Source organism: Mytilus galloprovincialis, chromosome 9 (genome assembly GCF_965363235.1).
Source record: "Mytilus galloprovincialis chromosome 9, xbMytGall1.hap1.1, whole genome shotgun sequence".
NCBI classification, from domain to species: Eukaryota; Metazoa; Mollusca; class Bivalvia; order Mytilida; family Mytilidae; genus Mytilus; species Mytilus galloprovincialis.
In genome coordinates, this window is record NC_134846.1 from 27,586,783 (window position 1) to 27,604,519 (window position 17,737).

Below are 17,737 nucleotides of genomic sequence, written 5' to 3' on the forward strand. Positions count from 1 at the left end.
TAAACCTTGTGTTCAAATTTCATAGATTTCTATTTACTTTTACTTAAGTTAGAGTGCAAAAACCAAATGTCTTCGGACGACGACAACAACGACGCCAACGTGATACCAATATACAACCAAAAAATTTTCAATTTTTGCGGTCGTATAAAAACGACAACAGTTGTTTGAGTGACGGCATGACACAGTTTGCACTTAGCGTTCAACATACGGGTATTTAAAATTCCAACGTTATGTAAACAAAAATAACAACATGGTGACGTCCATCCACGGAAAAGACCAGAGCGATATTTTAACCAGATTACTTTCCAAATTAAAGTTTGTACATTTAGACATATTTAATAACTTCAATAGGATACCAGAGAATCACGTTATATGTTTTCTCGACTGACATATCATATCAAACAAAGTAAATCTGACAACGTAGTTTTAACAAAAGAAATGGGGGTTCACTTTCACACAAATAAGTTACATTCAGTTACATAATTCTCAGTAGTCTATCATACAAGTTACAAATTCATTTATCAACAATCATTCATACTTCTTCAGATATGTTCAAATCATGAAAACCCCATTCCGTTACAATATCATATCTATATTTTCTTTTGAACAGAAAAGGTTTAACTAAGAAGTACTTCAAATTCTTGGGGTTCCTTGAAATGCTGATTCTAGCAATGTACTTAGATATTGGACCATATTAAATTAATCAATGTCCAATTTCAAATTTTTCAGTTCTTTGACCACATTTATTTTGTGTCACAAACCCATGCTGTATCAAATATTCAATTAAAATCTAAATTCAGAGCTGTTTTAAGCTTAAATGTTGTGTCCATACTTGCAACTGTTCAGGGTTCGACCTCTGCAGGAAAATCTGGTTTGCTGTCTCTCTGGCAGCCTCTTGTTTTTATTGGAAGGCAGTTAAACAAAATTTTGAGACCAGACACCCTAAAGATGTTTGGATCTTAATATAGTTTTAATTGCTAAGACTTCCAGATGGGGTAATGTTTTCACTTGACCACTTTACGACTGACAGTGGATGCCAAATGATATGAGAAAAAGTAAAACTGTTGTTTAATAATATTCTTTATCTAGTACATGTACATTATCAGTCTGATTTTTCTTGTTCTATATCTATATGCTGTCCATTTTTTAAATAATATATTATCCTTGTTACTGCTAACCCCAGTAAGACTGAAGTAACTGCATAAATTATTCTGTACACTGATACCATTCCATATAGTAGTAATAACACATTGACCACGTATACTCCTGGTGCCAGATATAAATAGCTTTCTCTGAAAAAAATAATAGTAGTCAATAGTAGAAAAAAAAATTACCATTTGTTTAATTGAGCAGTATCAAATCAAATCAAATCAAATATTTTATTGTCTATAAACTTTACAGTTTGTGACCAACATATATTAACACAATAAACATATATACATACATATCAAACATACACAATAAAAACAGCATCAAAATTTATAACAACAAACAAGCTGTTAAAAGTCCCCTGCCCTCAGTTCTAATGACTTTTTCAAGAAGGATCCTAACTTATTTGTTTGTAGAGGCGTTGATGGATTTAGTAAATAATGCATATTTTCTTCTTCAGTTAAATTATTAAAATTATTATTTTCAGTACATATGTGTTGAAAAAAGTCATTTCTTAGAGTTTTATTATAATCACAATAGAGTAAAAAATGTTTCTCATCAAACTAAAGGCTCTCAAGGTGTCCCTTTTTATTTTGAAATCATGTACTAGTAATATCAGGTTAAAATCATAATTAATAGTATAAGATACTATAGATTAATAGATTATTAGATATTATAATCTGTCAGGAATCTATTTTGTCAAAATTATCTCCCCATTACGCCAGTGCAGTTTTACAATTGTAAAAATCGAAGCCATTAAGGATGACGTACTGCCAATTTAGCTTTAGAAAACCAATAAATTTATCCACAAAGCACCATTACGATCCTTTTACGACATTTGTATTTTAAAGACAAATGTATCTAATAGCTAATGAGCTAATGAGCATCAATCAGTTGGTGTACTTGTCTGCATTCAGTCAACTTATAACTATTGTCTGTGGTCAGGTGAAATTTTTCTAAAATTCATAAACATTAAAAAAAATTCTTATTTAATATTTTGAGGAAGGGGCCAACTAAAAATTTTCAGTGGTTGAAAACTATAAACCCTTATTATCACACACAAAAAATATGAAGACATGCATTTTTAAGTTAAAAGTCTGTCGTCAAGTACTTTCAGTAAAAATTTGATATTCTAACACACCTACTCTGTTTTTGTGATTCATTTGAAAGGTATTTCACTTGACTCATATATTTCAGTTTTTTAGTACTGTAAATTTCGATGTTATAAAGTCAACCTGTAGCCTTGATACATAACTAGAGGCTCTAAAGAGCCTGTGTCGCTCACCTTGGTCTATGTGAATATTAAACAATGGACACAGATGGATTCATGACAAAATTGTGTTTTGGTGATGGGGATGTGTTTGTAGATCTTACTTTACTAAACATTCTTGCTGCTTACAATTATCTCTATCAATAACAGTACTTTCTGTGGAAAATGTTATTGAAAATCTTCAAATTTTAAAAAAATTGTTAAAAATTTACTATGAAGGGCAATAACTCCTTAGGGGGTCAATTGACTATTTTGGTCATACTGACTTATTTTTAGTTCTTACTTTGCTGTACATTATTGCTCTTTACAGTTTATCTCTATCTATAATAATATTCAAGATAATAACAAACAAGAATGTGTACACGGATGCCCCACTTGAACTATCATTTTCTATGTTTAGTGGACTGTGAAATTGGAATAAATTCTCTAATTTGGCATTAAAATTAGAATGATCTTATCAAAGGGAACATGTATACTAAGTTTCAAGTTGATTGGACTTCTACTTTATCAAAAACTACCTTGACCAAAAACTTTAACCTGAAATTAGCACTTTCATTTTCTATGTTCAGTGAACCGTAAAATTGGGGTCAAAACTCTAATTTGGCATTTAAATTAGAAAGATCATATCATAGGGCACATGTATACTAAGTTTCAAGTTGATTGGACTTCAACTTCATCAAAAACTACCTTGACCAAAAACTTTAACCTGAAGCAGGACAGACTGACGAACGAACGGACGGACGAACGGACGCACAGACCAGAAAACATAATGCCCCTCTACTATTGTAGGTGGGGCATAAAAAACAGCAAAATTTCCTCAAAGTTACCAATTCTGGGGCAACAACCGATTATCCGATTTATGCTCTAAATGCTTTGGTTTTTGAGTTTTATGTTCTATTTTTAGCCATGGCAGCCATCTTGGTTGGTTGGCCGGGTCACCGGACACATTTTTTAAACTAGATACCCCAAAGATGATTGTGGCCAAGTTTGGTTAAATTTGGCCCAGTAGTTTCAGAGGAGAAGATTTTTGTAAAAGTTAACGCAGGACGACGACGGACGCTGACGACGGACGCTGACGATGGACGCCAAGTGATGAGAAAAGCTCACTTGGCCCTTTGGGCCAGGTGAGCTAAAAAAGGACATTTGTGCTTTTTACAGACTAGGACATTTGCGCTTTTGCAATGGTTTTTATGACTTATCTCCTCTTTTATCCGGGTTTGGGACCCGCATGTGTGACCTGGCAGAGTTAAAGTCATATTTTTTGTTATTGTTAAAAGTTTAGAAAAATAATTGCATAGCACATTGCATAGCACTTTGATATGTGCTTAAAAGTTTATATAGACTGAGCTAAAGTAAACATTCTAAAGACATAAAACACGTACATTCATCACAGGTCAGTTTGCTTGATATCTGAAGCCTAAGGAACATACAAATTAGCTATTGTTATCTGTTCTGAATGGTATTTCGACCACATTTTCAAATAAATAATCAAGTTTCACTTTCTCAATTCTTGACAGGGGTGTCTGTTCATCAATAAAACTAATCTTAATGTAATATACAGACTGTTGTTAAATGATACTCTTCAAAAAGATTTTTAAACTAGAGGCTCTAAAGAGCCTGTGTCGCTCACCTTGGTCTATGTGAATATTAAACAAAGGAAGCAGATGGATTCATGACTAAATTGTGTTTTGGTGATGGTGATGTGTTTGTACGTCTTACTTTACTGAACATTCTTGCTGCTTAGTTATCTCTATCTATAATGAACTTGGCCCAGTAGTTTCAGTGGAAAATGATAGTAAAAATTTACAAATTTTATAAAAATTGTTAAAAATTGACTATAAAGGACAATAAATCCTTAAGGGGTCAATTGACCATTTCAGTCATGTTGACTTATTTGTAAATCTTACTTTGCTGAACATTATTGCTTATTAAAGTTTATCTCTATCTATAATAATATTCAAGATAAGGCCACACCAATTCGAATCCTTGTTCGACGGACCCGCCCGCACCTATTTTTTTCAAAACAGAATTTTTTTTATTTTTTTTATATTCCCGCTTCCCGCATCCGGAAATGTAATCATGTCCATTTCCCGCACCGTTTTTTTTGTAAATATTATAAAAAGATATCAACATTTGTTTTTAAAATCACAGTCTAACCTAAATATAACGATTTTAAACATAAAAGCACCCCACCACACTGTGTAAATATCTGTGAGAATTTTTGTTTCAGCATGAAACCTATTTATCCAAAGTGGGAGTGCCCCGATATAAATTTATAACAGCGGAAATACCTGTAAAGAACAAAAAATTGGTTTCTTTCCCCCTTACTTATATTCCCTATCAAAAAATGTTCGTTGTTAGAATAAAGTACAAAGAACTTCTGAAGGATTTGCCTTCAACTGCAATTATATTGTATGCTGGCAAAACCAAACTATCCATAGCCGCTGCATGTTTATGCACCTGTCCTGATTGATTCAGGGGCCAGTCGTTCAGCAGTTATCGTTTGTTGATGTTGTTCATTGGTATTTTCCCGTTTGGATATATAAATTAGATCGAATTGTGTACGCTAATAATTTTGGGGTCCTTTATAGCTTGCTGTTTGGTCTGTATCAAAGCCCTGTGTAAAAGGCCGTACTTTGACCTGTGTTTGTTATTTTCAGGTTGAGAACAACCCCTCTCTCAGACAAGGGGTCATTTTACTGATGTAGAAAAGAAAATAGAAATACATGTACCAAGGATTTGTATAGTTCTTATTTTGAAAACTTAGAATTTTGTACTCAAAAAGAGGAGAGTTACATCATATTTTAAACAACTTTTTCTAAAAGAGGGGTCCACTTATTTTGAATAATATTAAACTGTTAAAGTAAATGTGTTAACATGGTTAAAGTCCAGGAATATTACAAAATTCTTGACATGTTTTGACCATTTAATACCAGATAGATATATAGTTCTTTGAGAAAATATGAGCCCTTTTGTACAAACAAATATATTATAACTTATCTTGATCCCTCATAAAACATGTAAAAAGGATATTTATAACATTAAGGGGTTGCCCCCAAACTGATTATGACTTGGACGGAGCATTGTCTCATTGTCAGTCACACATATATACATAGACCAGATTTAATTATTTCTTGGTGAACAGGGAAAAAATACTTCAGAAATTAAAGAAATGTCAAAGTACAAGTGACAAATCAAGTTTTAATATTGTCAAAACCTACTATTTTATGTTTACAAAAAAAAAATCGCTCGCCTTTGTTTTTCAAGCTTCGCCTCAAAAATTTGCAAATTAAATATTTTTTTATTATAATTTTCAAATCGCTCGCTCGCCCCAAATTTTGGAGTCCAAAAATCCGTAGAACAAGAAATTAAATTGGTGTGGCCTTATTTGTAAATCTTACTTTGCTGAACATTATTGTTGTTTACAGTTTATCTCTATCTATAATAATATTCAAGATAATAACCAAAAACAGCAAAATTTCCTTACAATTATCAATTCAGGGGCAGCAACCCAACAACGGGTTGTTCGATTCATCAGACAATTTCAGGGCAGATAGATCTTGACCTGATAAACAATTTTATCCCATGTCAGATTTGCTCTAAATGCTTTGGTTTTTGAGTTATAAGCCAAAAATCCCATTTTACCCCTATGTTCTATTTTTAGCCATGGCGGCCATCTTGGTTGGTTGGCCGGATCACGCCACACATTTTTTAAACTAAATACCCCAATGATGATTGTGGCCAAGTTTGGATTAATTTGTCCCAGTAGTTTCAGAGGAGAAGATTTTTGTAAAAGATAACTAAGATTTACGAAAAATGGTTAAAAATGGACTAAAAAGGGCAATAACTCCTAAAGGGGTCAACTGACCATTTCGGTCACGTTGACTTATTTGTAAATCTTACTATGCTGAACATTATTGCTGTTTACAGTTTATCTCTATCTATAATAATATTCAAGATAATAACCAAAATCAGCAAAATTTCCTTAAAATTATCAATTCCGAGGCAGCAACCCAACAACAGGTTGTCTGATTCATCTGAAAATTTCAGGGCAGATAGATCTTGACCTGATAAACAATTTTACTCCATGTCAGATTTGCTCTAAATGCTTTGGTTTTTGAGTTATAAGCCAAAAACTGCATTTTACCCCTATGTTCTATTTTTAGCCATTGTGGCCATCTTGGTTGGTTGGCCGGGTCATGCCACACATTTTTTAAACTAGATACCCCAATGATGATTGTGGCCAAGTTTGGATTAATTTGGCCCAGTAGTTTCATAGGAGAAGATTTTTGTAAAAGTTAACGACGACGGACGCCGACGGACGCAAAGTGATGGGAAAAGCTCACTTGGCCCTTTGGGCCAGGTGAGCTAAAAATAGCAGGATGAGTCAAGTAGAAGCATTAAAGGATTCTGGACCATTTGTCGTACTAATGAGAAATAAAAGTTAAATTTACGTAATGAATACTAGAATAACAGGTAGACGACTATAGGTAAAAAGCGCAAATGAAGGTCAATTGAATACAGGTGAATCAAAATTAAAAGCACAAATGTCCATAGTATTTGAAGCGCAAATGTCCTGTGCCCATCTAATTGTTCTACTTGATATCTAATTGTTCTACTTAATAATGTAAAAGATAAAGTGAAAGCTAATGCTAATGGTAGTGTTATGAAAAAATACTTCGTAATTTAGCCGAAAACTTTATTTGTTTTTATCAACTTTTAAAATTTTTGTTACTATTATAGTAAACATTACAGTAACCATTATCGCCTTCTCTAAAATCCAGCTTCGATTCTTTTTTTTCTATTTCAACTGGGTTTCCACCTTTAATAATATAATAATAATGTCTGAGAGGATTTATGGTTAGGACTGTCAACAGACATTTTATCTGGCTGATATAGGATTGTCCAATACTCTGACTATATATATTGCTAGGACTGTCAACAGACATTTTACCTGGCTGATATAGAATTATCCAATACTTGGTTAGGACTGTCAACAGACATTTTACCTGGCTGATATAGAATTATCCAATACTCTGTGACTATGTATGGTTAGGACTGTCAACAGACATTTTACCTGGCTGATATAGGATTGTCCAATACTCTGACTATTTATGGCTAGGACTGTCAACAGACATTTTACCTGGCTGATATAGGACTGTCCAATACTCTGAGAAGATTTATGGTAATGACTGTCAACAAACATTTTACCTGAGTGGCTGATATAGGATTGTCCAATACTCTGTGACTATTTATGGTTAGGACTAACAGACATTTAACCTGGATGATATAGAATTATCCAATACTCTGTGACTATTTATGGTTAGGACTGTCAACAGACATTTTACCTGGCCGATATAGAATTATCCAATACTCTGTGACTATTTATGGTTAGGACTGTCAACAGACATTTTACCTGGCTGATATAGAATTATCCAATACTCTGTGACTATGTATGGTTAGGACTGTCAACAGACATTTTACCTGGCTGTAGGACTGTCAACAGACATTTTACCTGGCTGATATAGAATTATCCAATACTCTGTGACTATGTATGGTTAGGACTGTCAACAGACATTTTACCTGGCTGATATAGGATTGTCCAATACTCTGTGACTATTTATGGTTAGAACTGTCAACAGACATTTTACCTGACTGATATAGGACTGTCCAATACTCTGAGAAGATTTATTGTAATGACTGTCAACAAACATTTTACCTGGCTGATATAGGATTGTCCAATACTCTGTGACTTGTTATGGTAAGAACTGTCAACAGACATTTTACCTGGTTGATATAGGATTGTCCAATACTCTGTGACTATTTATGGTTAGAACTGTCAACAGACATTTAACCTGGATGATATAGAATTATCCAATACTCTGTGACTATTTATGGTTAGGACTGTAAACAAACATCTTACCTGTCTGATATAGGATAGTCCAATACTCTGTGACTATTTATGGTTAGGACTGTGAACAGACATCTTACTTGACTGATATAGGATTGTCAAATACTCTGTGACTATTTATGGCTAGGACTGTCAACATAAATCTTACCTGGCTGATATAGGATTGTCCAATACTCTTGTGACTATTTATGGTTAGGACTGTCAACAGACATCTTACCTGGCTGATATAGGATTGTCCAATACTCTGTGACTATTTATGGTTAGAACTGTCAAAAGACATCTTACCTGGCTGATATAGGACTGTCCAATACTCTGTGACTATTTATGGTTAGGACTGTCAACAGACATCTTACCTGGCTGATATAGGATTGTCCAATACTCTGTGTCTATTTATGGTTAGAACTGTCAATAAACATCTTACCTGGCTGATATATGATTGTCCAGTACTCGAGACAATTTATGGTAAGAACTGTCAACAGACATCTTACCTGGCTGATATAGGATTGTCCAATACTATAAGACAGGAGATGGACAGAACTGACAAAACTGACATCAACTTGTTAGAATCGTCCAGCAGGATAAATGTATACCTGTAGTAAACACAAATGTACTTAAGCAACATATAAACACTTATATTCTAATGTTCCAACATGAAGAATTTTAATTTGTGAGGCAATTTCTATTAATATTTTAGTTTTAGAAGGTTAACTGATTTTTAAAATCTTGGAAATAATGGAATAAAGAGGAATGCAAAAAACAATTTTATAAAATGTGAAATCATGTGTACTAAAAGCAGTTGTAATCTTATAGTTCATTTCCGTGTGTGTTAAATTGTCGTTTTTTTTGGTTTTTTTTGCACTTTAGTATTTTTGTTGTTTCATTTTTTTTACTCTTATAGGTGTTGTGTTTCCATAGGTTTTAGTTTGTAACCCGGATTTGTTTTCTCTCAATTGATTTATGACTTTCGAACAGCAGTATACTACTGTTGCCTTTATTTATCAAGAAGAGAAAATTGAAGACATCTCTCTTATTTTTTGTTTAATTGAGAGTAAATATTTCATTCCAAAAATACATTTTTAGTATCAGAACATAAAAATACCCATTGATAAATGTAATCTAAATCATGAATAAATACTGTTAACTCAGAAATTATTGTGTGCATTTATTTTTGCGATTTTGTCATTTTAGACTCAAATGTGATTTAAAAAAAATTTTAATTCATATAAAATGTTTCAAAATGCGAGTTTAAATTATTGCGTTTACAACTCTGTCACAATTTTTGCAATAAAAATATCAAAGACAACAAACTTGCTATTACCCTCACACCCAGTCAATAGGTCATCTTGTGGAAAGACATTTTTCTTTTCTGTCAGATGATATACGTAGCCTTTTAGAAAGTTGGTTAGTTTGGTGGAGAGTTGTCTTATCGGCAATCATACCACATCTTCTTTTTTATAAATAAAAAGTTAATGATAGTGTTGTTCAGTATAATAAAACACCTAATGACTGGTTGTGTTGGTAATAGCAAGTTTGTTGTCCCTTCGCATACCAACTATTGCCCTCAGCTTCGCCTCGAGCAATAGTTGGCATATCAAGGACAACAAACTTGCTATTACCCTCACACCCAGTCAATAGGTGCATAATAATGCCTGCAAGTAACTTGCTAGAAAAAGAGAATTTTACTTTTTTCACTCCTACACATTTTCTTTTAGGTCTTTATTAAATAAAATATACATTGTAACAATCAGAGGCGGATTTAGGGGGCAGGGGGCCCGGGCCCCCCCTTTTTGGGAAAAAATTTGGTTGCTTATATAGGGAATCACTGAAGCATGACTGGATCGGGCCCCCTCTTAGTGAATAGAAATCAGTGAAATTTTAACACAAGGTTTATGACCACAAAAGTAAGGTTGGGATTGATTTTGGGAGTTTTGGTCCCAACATTTTAGGAATTAAGGGCCAAAAAGGGCCCAAATAAGGATTATTCTTGGTTTTCGCACAATAACTTTAGTATAAGTAAATAGAAATCAATGGAATTTTAACTCAAGGTTTATGACCACAAAAGGAAGGTTGGGATTGATTTTTGGAGTTGAGGTCACAACAGTTTATGAATTAGGGGCCAAAAAGGGGCCCAAATAAGCATTATTCTTGGTTTTCCCACAATTACTTTAGTATAAGTAAATAGAAATCAATGAAATTTTAACACAAGATTTATGACCACAAAAGGAAGGTTGGGTTTGATTTTGGGAGTTTTGGTCCTAACAGTTTAGGAATAAGGGGCCCAAAGGGTCCAAAATTGAACTCTGTGTGATTTCATCAAAAATTGAATAATTGGGGTTCTTTGAAATGCCGAATCTAACTATGTATGTAGATTCTTAATTTTTGGTCCCGTTTTCAAATTGGTCTACATTAAGGTCCAAAGGGTCCAAAATTAAACTTAGTTTGATTTTAACAAAAATTGATTCCTTGGGGTTCTTTGATATGCTGAATTTAAAAATGTACTTAGATTTTTAATTATTGGCCTAGTTTTTAAGTTGGTCCAAATGGGGGTCCAAAATTAAACTTTGTTTGATTTTATCAAAAATTGAATAAATGGGTTCTTTGATATGCCAAATCTAACTGTGTATGTAGATTCTTAATTTTTGGTCCAGTTTTCAAATTGGTCTACATTAAGGTCCAAAGGGTCCAAAATTAAACTAAGTTTGATTTTAACAAAAATTAAATTCTTGGGCTTATTTGATATGCTTTATCTAAATATGTACTTTGATTTTTGATTATGGGTCCAGTTTTCAAGTTGGTCCAAATCAGGATTCCATATCAAGTATTTGTGCAATTACAAGAAATTTTCAATTGCACAGTATTGCACAATAGCAAGAAATATCTAATTGCACAATATTGTGCAATAGCAATTAATTTTCAATTGGAGTTATCTTTCTTTGTATAGAATAGTAGTTGATAATATATGTTGGAAATTTGCCAGACATGACTATGATGTCATTTTCTATTTTTATTTGCCAATAACTTTATGTAAATAACTTCATTGGAAATTTGCCAATATAAAATGTTGCTGATGAAGCTTTTTTTCCTTATCTTATCTAAAATGTTTTTAGATAATGTATGTTGGACATTTGCCAGACATGACTATGATGTCATTTTCTATTTTTATTTGCCAATAACTTTATGTAAATAACTTCATTGGAAATTTGCCAATATAAAATGTTGCTGATGAAGTTTTTTTTATTGTTTTATACAATAAACAATGTATATTCACTTTTACTACCAACCAATCTTAACCATTCAGTGATAACAAGCACTTTATTTTACATTTTAATATTTTATGATGTATTTAAAAGAGTAGTTATTGTTGCAAACTCCATTAGAAATTTGAATTGATATCAGTTTTGGAAAAAGGGAAACGGGGATGTGAAAAAAAAGGGGGGGGGGGTTTAAATTTTTCTCATTTCAGATTTCATAAATAAAAAGAAAATTTCTTCAAACATTTTTTTGAGAGGATTAATATTCATCAGCATAGTGAATTGCTCAAAGGCCAAAAAAAACTTTCAAGTTCATTAGACCACATTCATTCTGTGTCAGAAACCTATGCTGTGTCAACTATTTAATCACAATCCAAATTCAGAGCTGTATCACGCTTGAATATTTTGTCCATACTTGCCCCAACTGTTCAGGGTTTGAACTCTGCGGTCGTATAAAGCTGCGCCCTGGGGAGCACCTGGTTTGCTTATGTTACCCAAACTTTGAAATGATTTAATACATCTTTCCACTCTCCTATCAATCATCAGTAAATGTGGTAAATTTAACACCTGTACAAACATTTTATAACTTATAAGCAGATATTGTCAGCCATAACTTTGGTCAACTAGGTAAACAGTTTATTTGATATGGAACAGTCCATGAAAAAAGGTACAAAAATGAAAAAAAAGTATACACAATTATTGGTAGCAGACTTGTGATCTAAAAAACACAGTTACTTTACTCATACCTTTAAGCTGTAAGCTATACACACCTTCAAGTACTGAACTCTCCCTCTCTTGTTTTAAAAATATTTTGCTGAATTATTTCATATATTTCAATCATATTCCATTTATAGTTTAAATGTCTTAACTTCAGGTTCTTGCTTACAATGCAGATATCAATGCTATCAACAGTTCAAATCTCATGCAAGGAAGGTTGATTTATATAATCATAGAATAATTATCAGTGTTGTTCGGTCACGAGTTGAATATTTTTCATTATTTGAAAAAGATAGCGGTACCTTTTTTGTCACTATTTATGTGTTGCGTCTAAATATAAATTGTAACACTTTATAGTGACTGAACAGGTAAAACAAATATTTCTCAAGAAACAAAAAAATAAAACTACTTGGAACAGCACCAGGCTATGTATGAATAAATAGCATGGATGGTATGTTAGTTATATGCCCCACAGGTGGTGGGGAGGGTATATACATATGTGCCTCTGGAATGGATCAATTTTTTGATACATCAAATATATCAATGGGGTGCAATTTTGCAAAGGAAATATATCAATAGGTAGTAATTGACCAATTGTGATGTATCAATAGGTCATAATTTTCAGTTTGTTGTGCAACGATCTTCCCTGTTTTTCCTAAACTCTATGTCATTAAAATTTCACCATCTGCTAAAACTTGTTTCGCTGTGAAATATAGGTAAAGGTACTGAGAAAGTACTTTTATTTGTTTAGGCAGGGATTTCACAATTATTATATATATTTGAAGGGGGGGGGGGGGGGGGGGTGGGGGGTAAATCCCAGCTGCACAACTGTACTATATATCCCATGTTGAGAATGAACGGGGAAAGTAGATTTATATCACGACCAGTCCACTGATACTGAAATTATCAGAGAGTACACATGAAAGGAAAAATGCACAAATTACCTAGGACTATTCTTATTAATCACAGCATCTCATTTATTGTCTTGATTTTTTTTTGTAATCTTGTATGGATTTCAAAAAATAAATACTCTACAGAATGCCTTTTTCGCAAGTCTTTGGATTGGAGCTACCACTTGTGTTACTAGACAATCAATTTGTTTTCAGAGGAAGCTTCACATTTGAAGAAATTCTTTTACCCTCTTTCTTTTAAGAAATAAACATCCAACAATGTCCCCGGCATACTGAGAACATTATTCACATGACTACATTTTCTCTCTCTTTCAAGTTTCTCTCTACCATTCATTCTGCCATTTATTCTTTAGCAGTAACAAATTGTCCAATAAGTGGATAAACCACATCTGTCGTCGTCTAACTCCACTAACACAATCATTCATTCACAAACACTATTGTATTTAATTCAGAATGTGATATTATGTAATACAAGAAATCTAACCTCAAATTTTTAGCCCAGGAAATTGAAGCAGGAAAACTAAGCACAACTACCCACAAGAATATTAGCAGTATAGTAACACCAAAATTAAACTTTGTAGCAATATTTCCATTGTTTGATACTCTTGTTAAGTGACAAAGTCTTGCTAGCTGAAAGAAGAAAAAAGACATCATTTCAAAAATGTTCAACATAAAGTATGCGCAATCCATCAACTGGCATTAGTTTGTTCATTGATATTTCTGTCAACTGACAGTGTTTCGTTTGATATGTAAAATACCAGCAGGTTTACATGTGCTCTTGACTCTTTATTATCCCAATAGCATACTGAAATATTCTACCTTAAAATAACCAGATGTTCCGCAGAGCAGCTTTATACGACCACAGAGGTATGGACACAACATTCAAGCTTGATACAGGTCTGAATTTGGATTGTGATTAGATAGTTGACACAGCATAGGTTTCTGACACAGAATGAATGTGGTCTAATGAACTTAAAATTATTTTTTTGGTTTTGAGCAATACACTATGCCTTTTGAATATTCATCTCTTCAAATTTTTTTTTTTAATTTTTGAAATCTGAAATGAGAAAAATTGTACCACTGTGCAAACCCTTATTTTACACACACACACCTCCCCCCCAACCTCCCCCAAATTTTTGTCACCTACCCCTTTCCATAATTCCCAAAATAATCTCAATTCAAATTTCTAATGGAGTTTCCAACAATAACTACTCATTTAAGGTCAAGGATCAGTAAATGAACTAGTCCATAGATTTAAAAAAAATTTAGAACTCAATTAGATATTGTAAATATACATCAGAAAATGTAAAAAATATATGTGGTTATAAACATGTGTTAAAATTTTATCAATTTCCATTTACCTAAACTTAAGTTATTATCTGGAAACCCTCTGTCTTTGGACGAAGACGACGTGATACCAATATACGTCCAATTTTCTTTAATTTTTGCGGTCGTATAAAAATAGTTAAATAGTTACTGCCATCTTGAACTTTTGATAGTAAACTAAAGCCATCAGTTCATTCACATTTTCGACTTATTTTTTTCTGACTTACCTGTATAACAAAACATATATAAGATATGATGATTCCTTTACTTATTTTTTTCTGACTTACCTGTATTACAAAACATATATAAGATATGATGATTCCTAAACTTATATTTTTCTGACTTACCTGTATAACAAAACATATATAAGATATGATGATTCCTAAACTTCCACACAGTATACAAGATGTCAATATTGCTAGTGTCAGCAGTAAAACTTTTATCTTCTCAAAAAAAGTAAATAAAAGTGATGGAATCCTGCAAAACATGAAAATATTCATCATATTATTTATTCCTTTTATGGGGTTTAAACAGCTTTTAGTCCCTAATAATCAGAATAATCCTATATAATCAAATTTATGTTTCAATGCATCTTGTTAATGACCAACAAGAAAAGACATGGTTTAGAAGGAAACTTAATAAATAGCAAATACATACACATTTGAAAACCCCTGTAGACTAACATATATATCATTCAATTCAACTTACGCCTCGTTTACACATACATTTAATTCGAATTGAATTTGAATCGAATGTGAATCGAATTCGCTAATCGCGTTCACACACTCATCTTTTTTAATTCGAATTGATTCGAATTATCTAATTCGAAATATCCAATTCGCATTAGAAATACGCTTTTGTTAATACGAATTGAAAGTTAATGTCGTTTGGACAGTAAAGCGAATTTGACGCGGATTGCAATTCGAATTAGAATTGACATTAGGACAATAAACATTTTGAAAGCAAATTAAACTTATTCGAATTAGTTAATGCGAATCGAATTCGAATTACGTGTGAACTCAGCATTACTATGACTGACAAGAAAATATTTGAGGGTGGGAATTTTAACTTTCCCAAAGATATTAGAACATTCTCAAAATGGGTTGAGGATGATTTCTGGGGACTCACCTGATATTTCATTTGTCATAATAACATTTTCCATAAATCAGATTCTCCACAACTTTTATGATTTTTGTGTTCTTTGAAAATAAAGAGTGCACACACTAAAATGTCTTGCCTGTTTTACTAACCATGATTGTTTTTATGTTGAGTCTTAAAGATAGGATTTTACAATAAAACTTCATCACTATCAATGATCAGTGAAAATGAGATCAAGGTCAGAGAAACTTAGCCAGACAGACATGTACACTTTATGATCATTCCATATACACCAAATAGTAATGCTTAAAGAATACAGTATCTAAAAAACAGATTTAATAAAAAAAAAAAAAGTACAGAGTTCCATTTTCCCACCTTATTGCACATATTTTATCTGCCAAAGGGCGATAACTAAAAAAAGACATTTTTTTTATTCTTTCAAATTTTTATTAATATCTTGGAGAATGAAGGATTTAGAGCAAAAGCCCAGCAGTTTCCAAAAAAATTAATATATTGCAGGATCATAACTGTATTAAAAATTGCTTAGCAGCAATGAGTTTTTAACTTGTCCAAGACATTGCTGATACAAATCTATGAAATAAGTTTCATTAAAATTTGGCACTATTGTACGGATAAGAGCCCTCATAATGAAATTTTCTATACATTTAATATTTCTAAGGGGCATAAAAGAATATTTGGAAAGATCTGTACACATGATGACACTAACAAGATGTAATTTCTTATATAATTAATATACCCTAGGGACCTAACTCTTATAACAAGAATGTGCCCATGGTACACAGATGCCCCACTCAAACTATCATTTTCTTTCTCCATGGAACAGTGAAATTGGGGGTCAAAACTCTAATTTGGAATTAAAATTAAAAAGATAATATCATAGGGAGCATGTGTACTAAGTTTCAAGTTGATTGGACTTCAATTTCATCAAAATCTACCATGATCAAAAACTTTTAAGCTGAAGCAGGATTGAGAATTGAGGATGTGAAAGTGCTAACAAGACCCAACAAGCACCTGGTATTTATATGCCCCCCTCAATACTATGCACAGTATCAGACAGACAGACAGATGAACAGCGTTTCTATGTTCCCCTCAATGCATTGCAAGGAAACTTAACATTGATCAATGAAATATGAAAATGAGGTCAAGGAAGATGATACCTGCCAGACTGACATGTACTCCTTACAATCATTCCATAAACCAAATAAAGTTGACCTCTTTCTTTTAGTATTTAAAATACAGACCAAAACACAACCAGATGCTCCACAGGGCGCAGCTTTATACGACCGCAGAGGTTGAACCCTGAACGGTTGGGGCAAGTATGGACACAACATTCAAGCTGGATTCAGATCTAAATTTGGATTGTGATTAAATAGTTGACACAGCATAGGTTTCTGACATAGAATGAATATGGTCTAATGAACTTAAAATTTTTGTTTTGCCTTTGAGCAATTCACTATGCTGTTGAATATTAATCCTCTCAAAAAAATTGAAGAAATTTTCTTTTTATTTATGAAATCTGAAATGAGAAAAATTGACCCCCCCCCCAATTTTTTTTCACATCCCCCTTTCCCTTATTCTGAAACTGATCTCAATTCAAATTTCTAATGGCCCCTAGCAATAACTACTCATTTAAATACATCATAAAATATTACTAGAGGTTATCAAGAGCCTCACAGTGTCGCTCACCTTGGTGCATATTAAACAATGGACACAGATAAATTCATGACGAAATTGTGTTTTGGTGATCGTGATGTGTTTGTAGATCTTACTTTACTGTACATTCCTATTGCTACAATTATCTCTATCTATAATGAACTTGGCCCAGTAATTACAGTGGAAAATATATTCTAAAAATTTACAAAAATTAACAAAAATTAATGAAAATTGTTAAAAAATGACTACAAAGGGCAATAACTCCTTAAGGGGTAAACTGACAATTTTGGTCATTTGACTTATTTGTAGATCTTACTTTGCTGAACATTATTGCTGTTTGCAGTTTATCTCTATCTATAATAATATTCAAGATAATAACCAAAAACAGCAAAATTTCCTTAAAATTACCAATTCAGGGGCAGCAACCCAA

At 32.7% G+C, this 17,737-nt stretch overlaps 1 protein-coding gene across 2 annotated transcripts in view; it reads right to left on the reverse strand.

The window, feature by feature from the left end:
* Nucleotides 1-1,064: 1,064 nt before the first annotated feature.
* The window catches only part of LOC143044723 (GPI inositol-deacylase-like), a 166,030-nt gene continuing 149,357 nt past the window's right edge, over nt 1,065-17,737 (reverse strand). For both annotated transcript variants that reach the window (XM_076216825.1, XM_076216824.1), the window contains 4 exons: nt 14,883-15,012; nt 13,694-13,839; nt 8,819-8,920; nt 1,065-1,292 (listed from right to left, as the gene is read on the reverse strand). In XM_076216825.1, the coding sequence (XP_076072940.1) occupies nt 1,103-1,292; nt 8,819-8,920; nt 13,694-13,839; nt 14,883-15,012 (568 nt within the window). In that variant the 3' untranslated portion in view covers nt 1,065-1,102. The remainder of the gene's footprint in view (nt 1,293-8,818; nt 8,921-13,693; nt 13,840-14,882; nt 15,013-17,737) is intronic.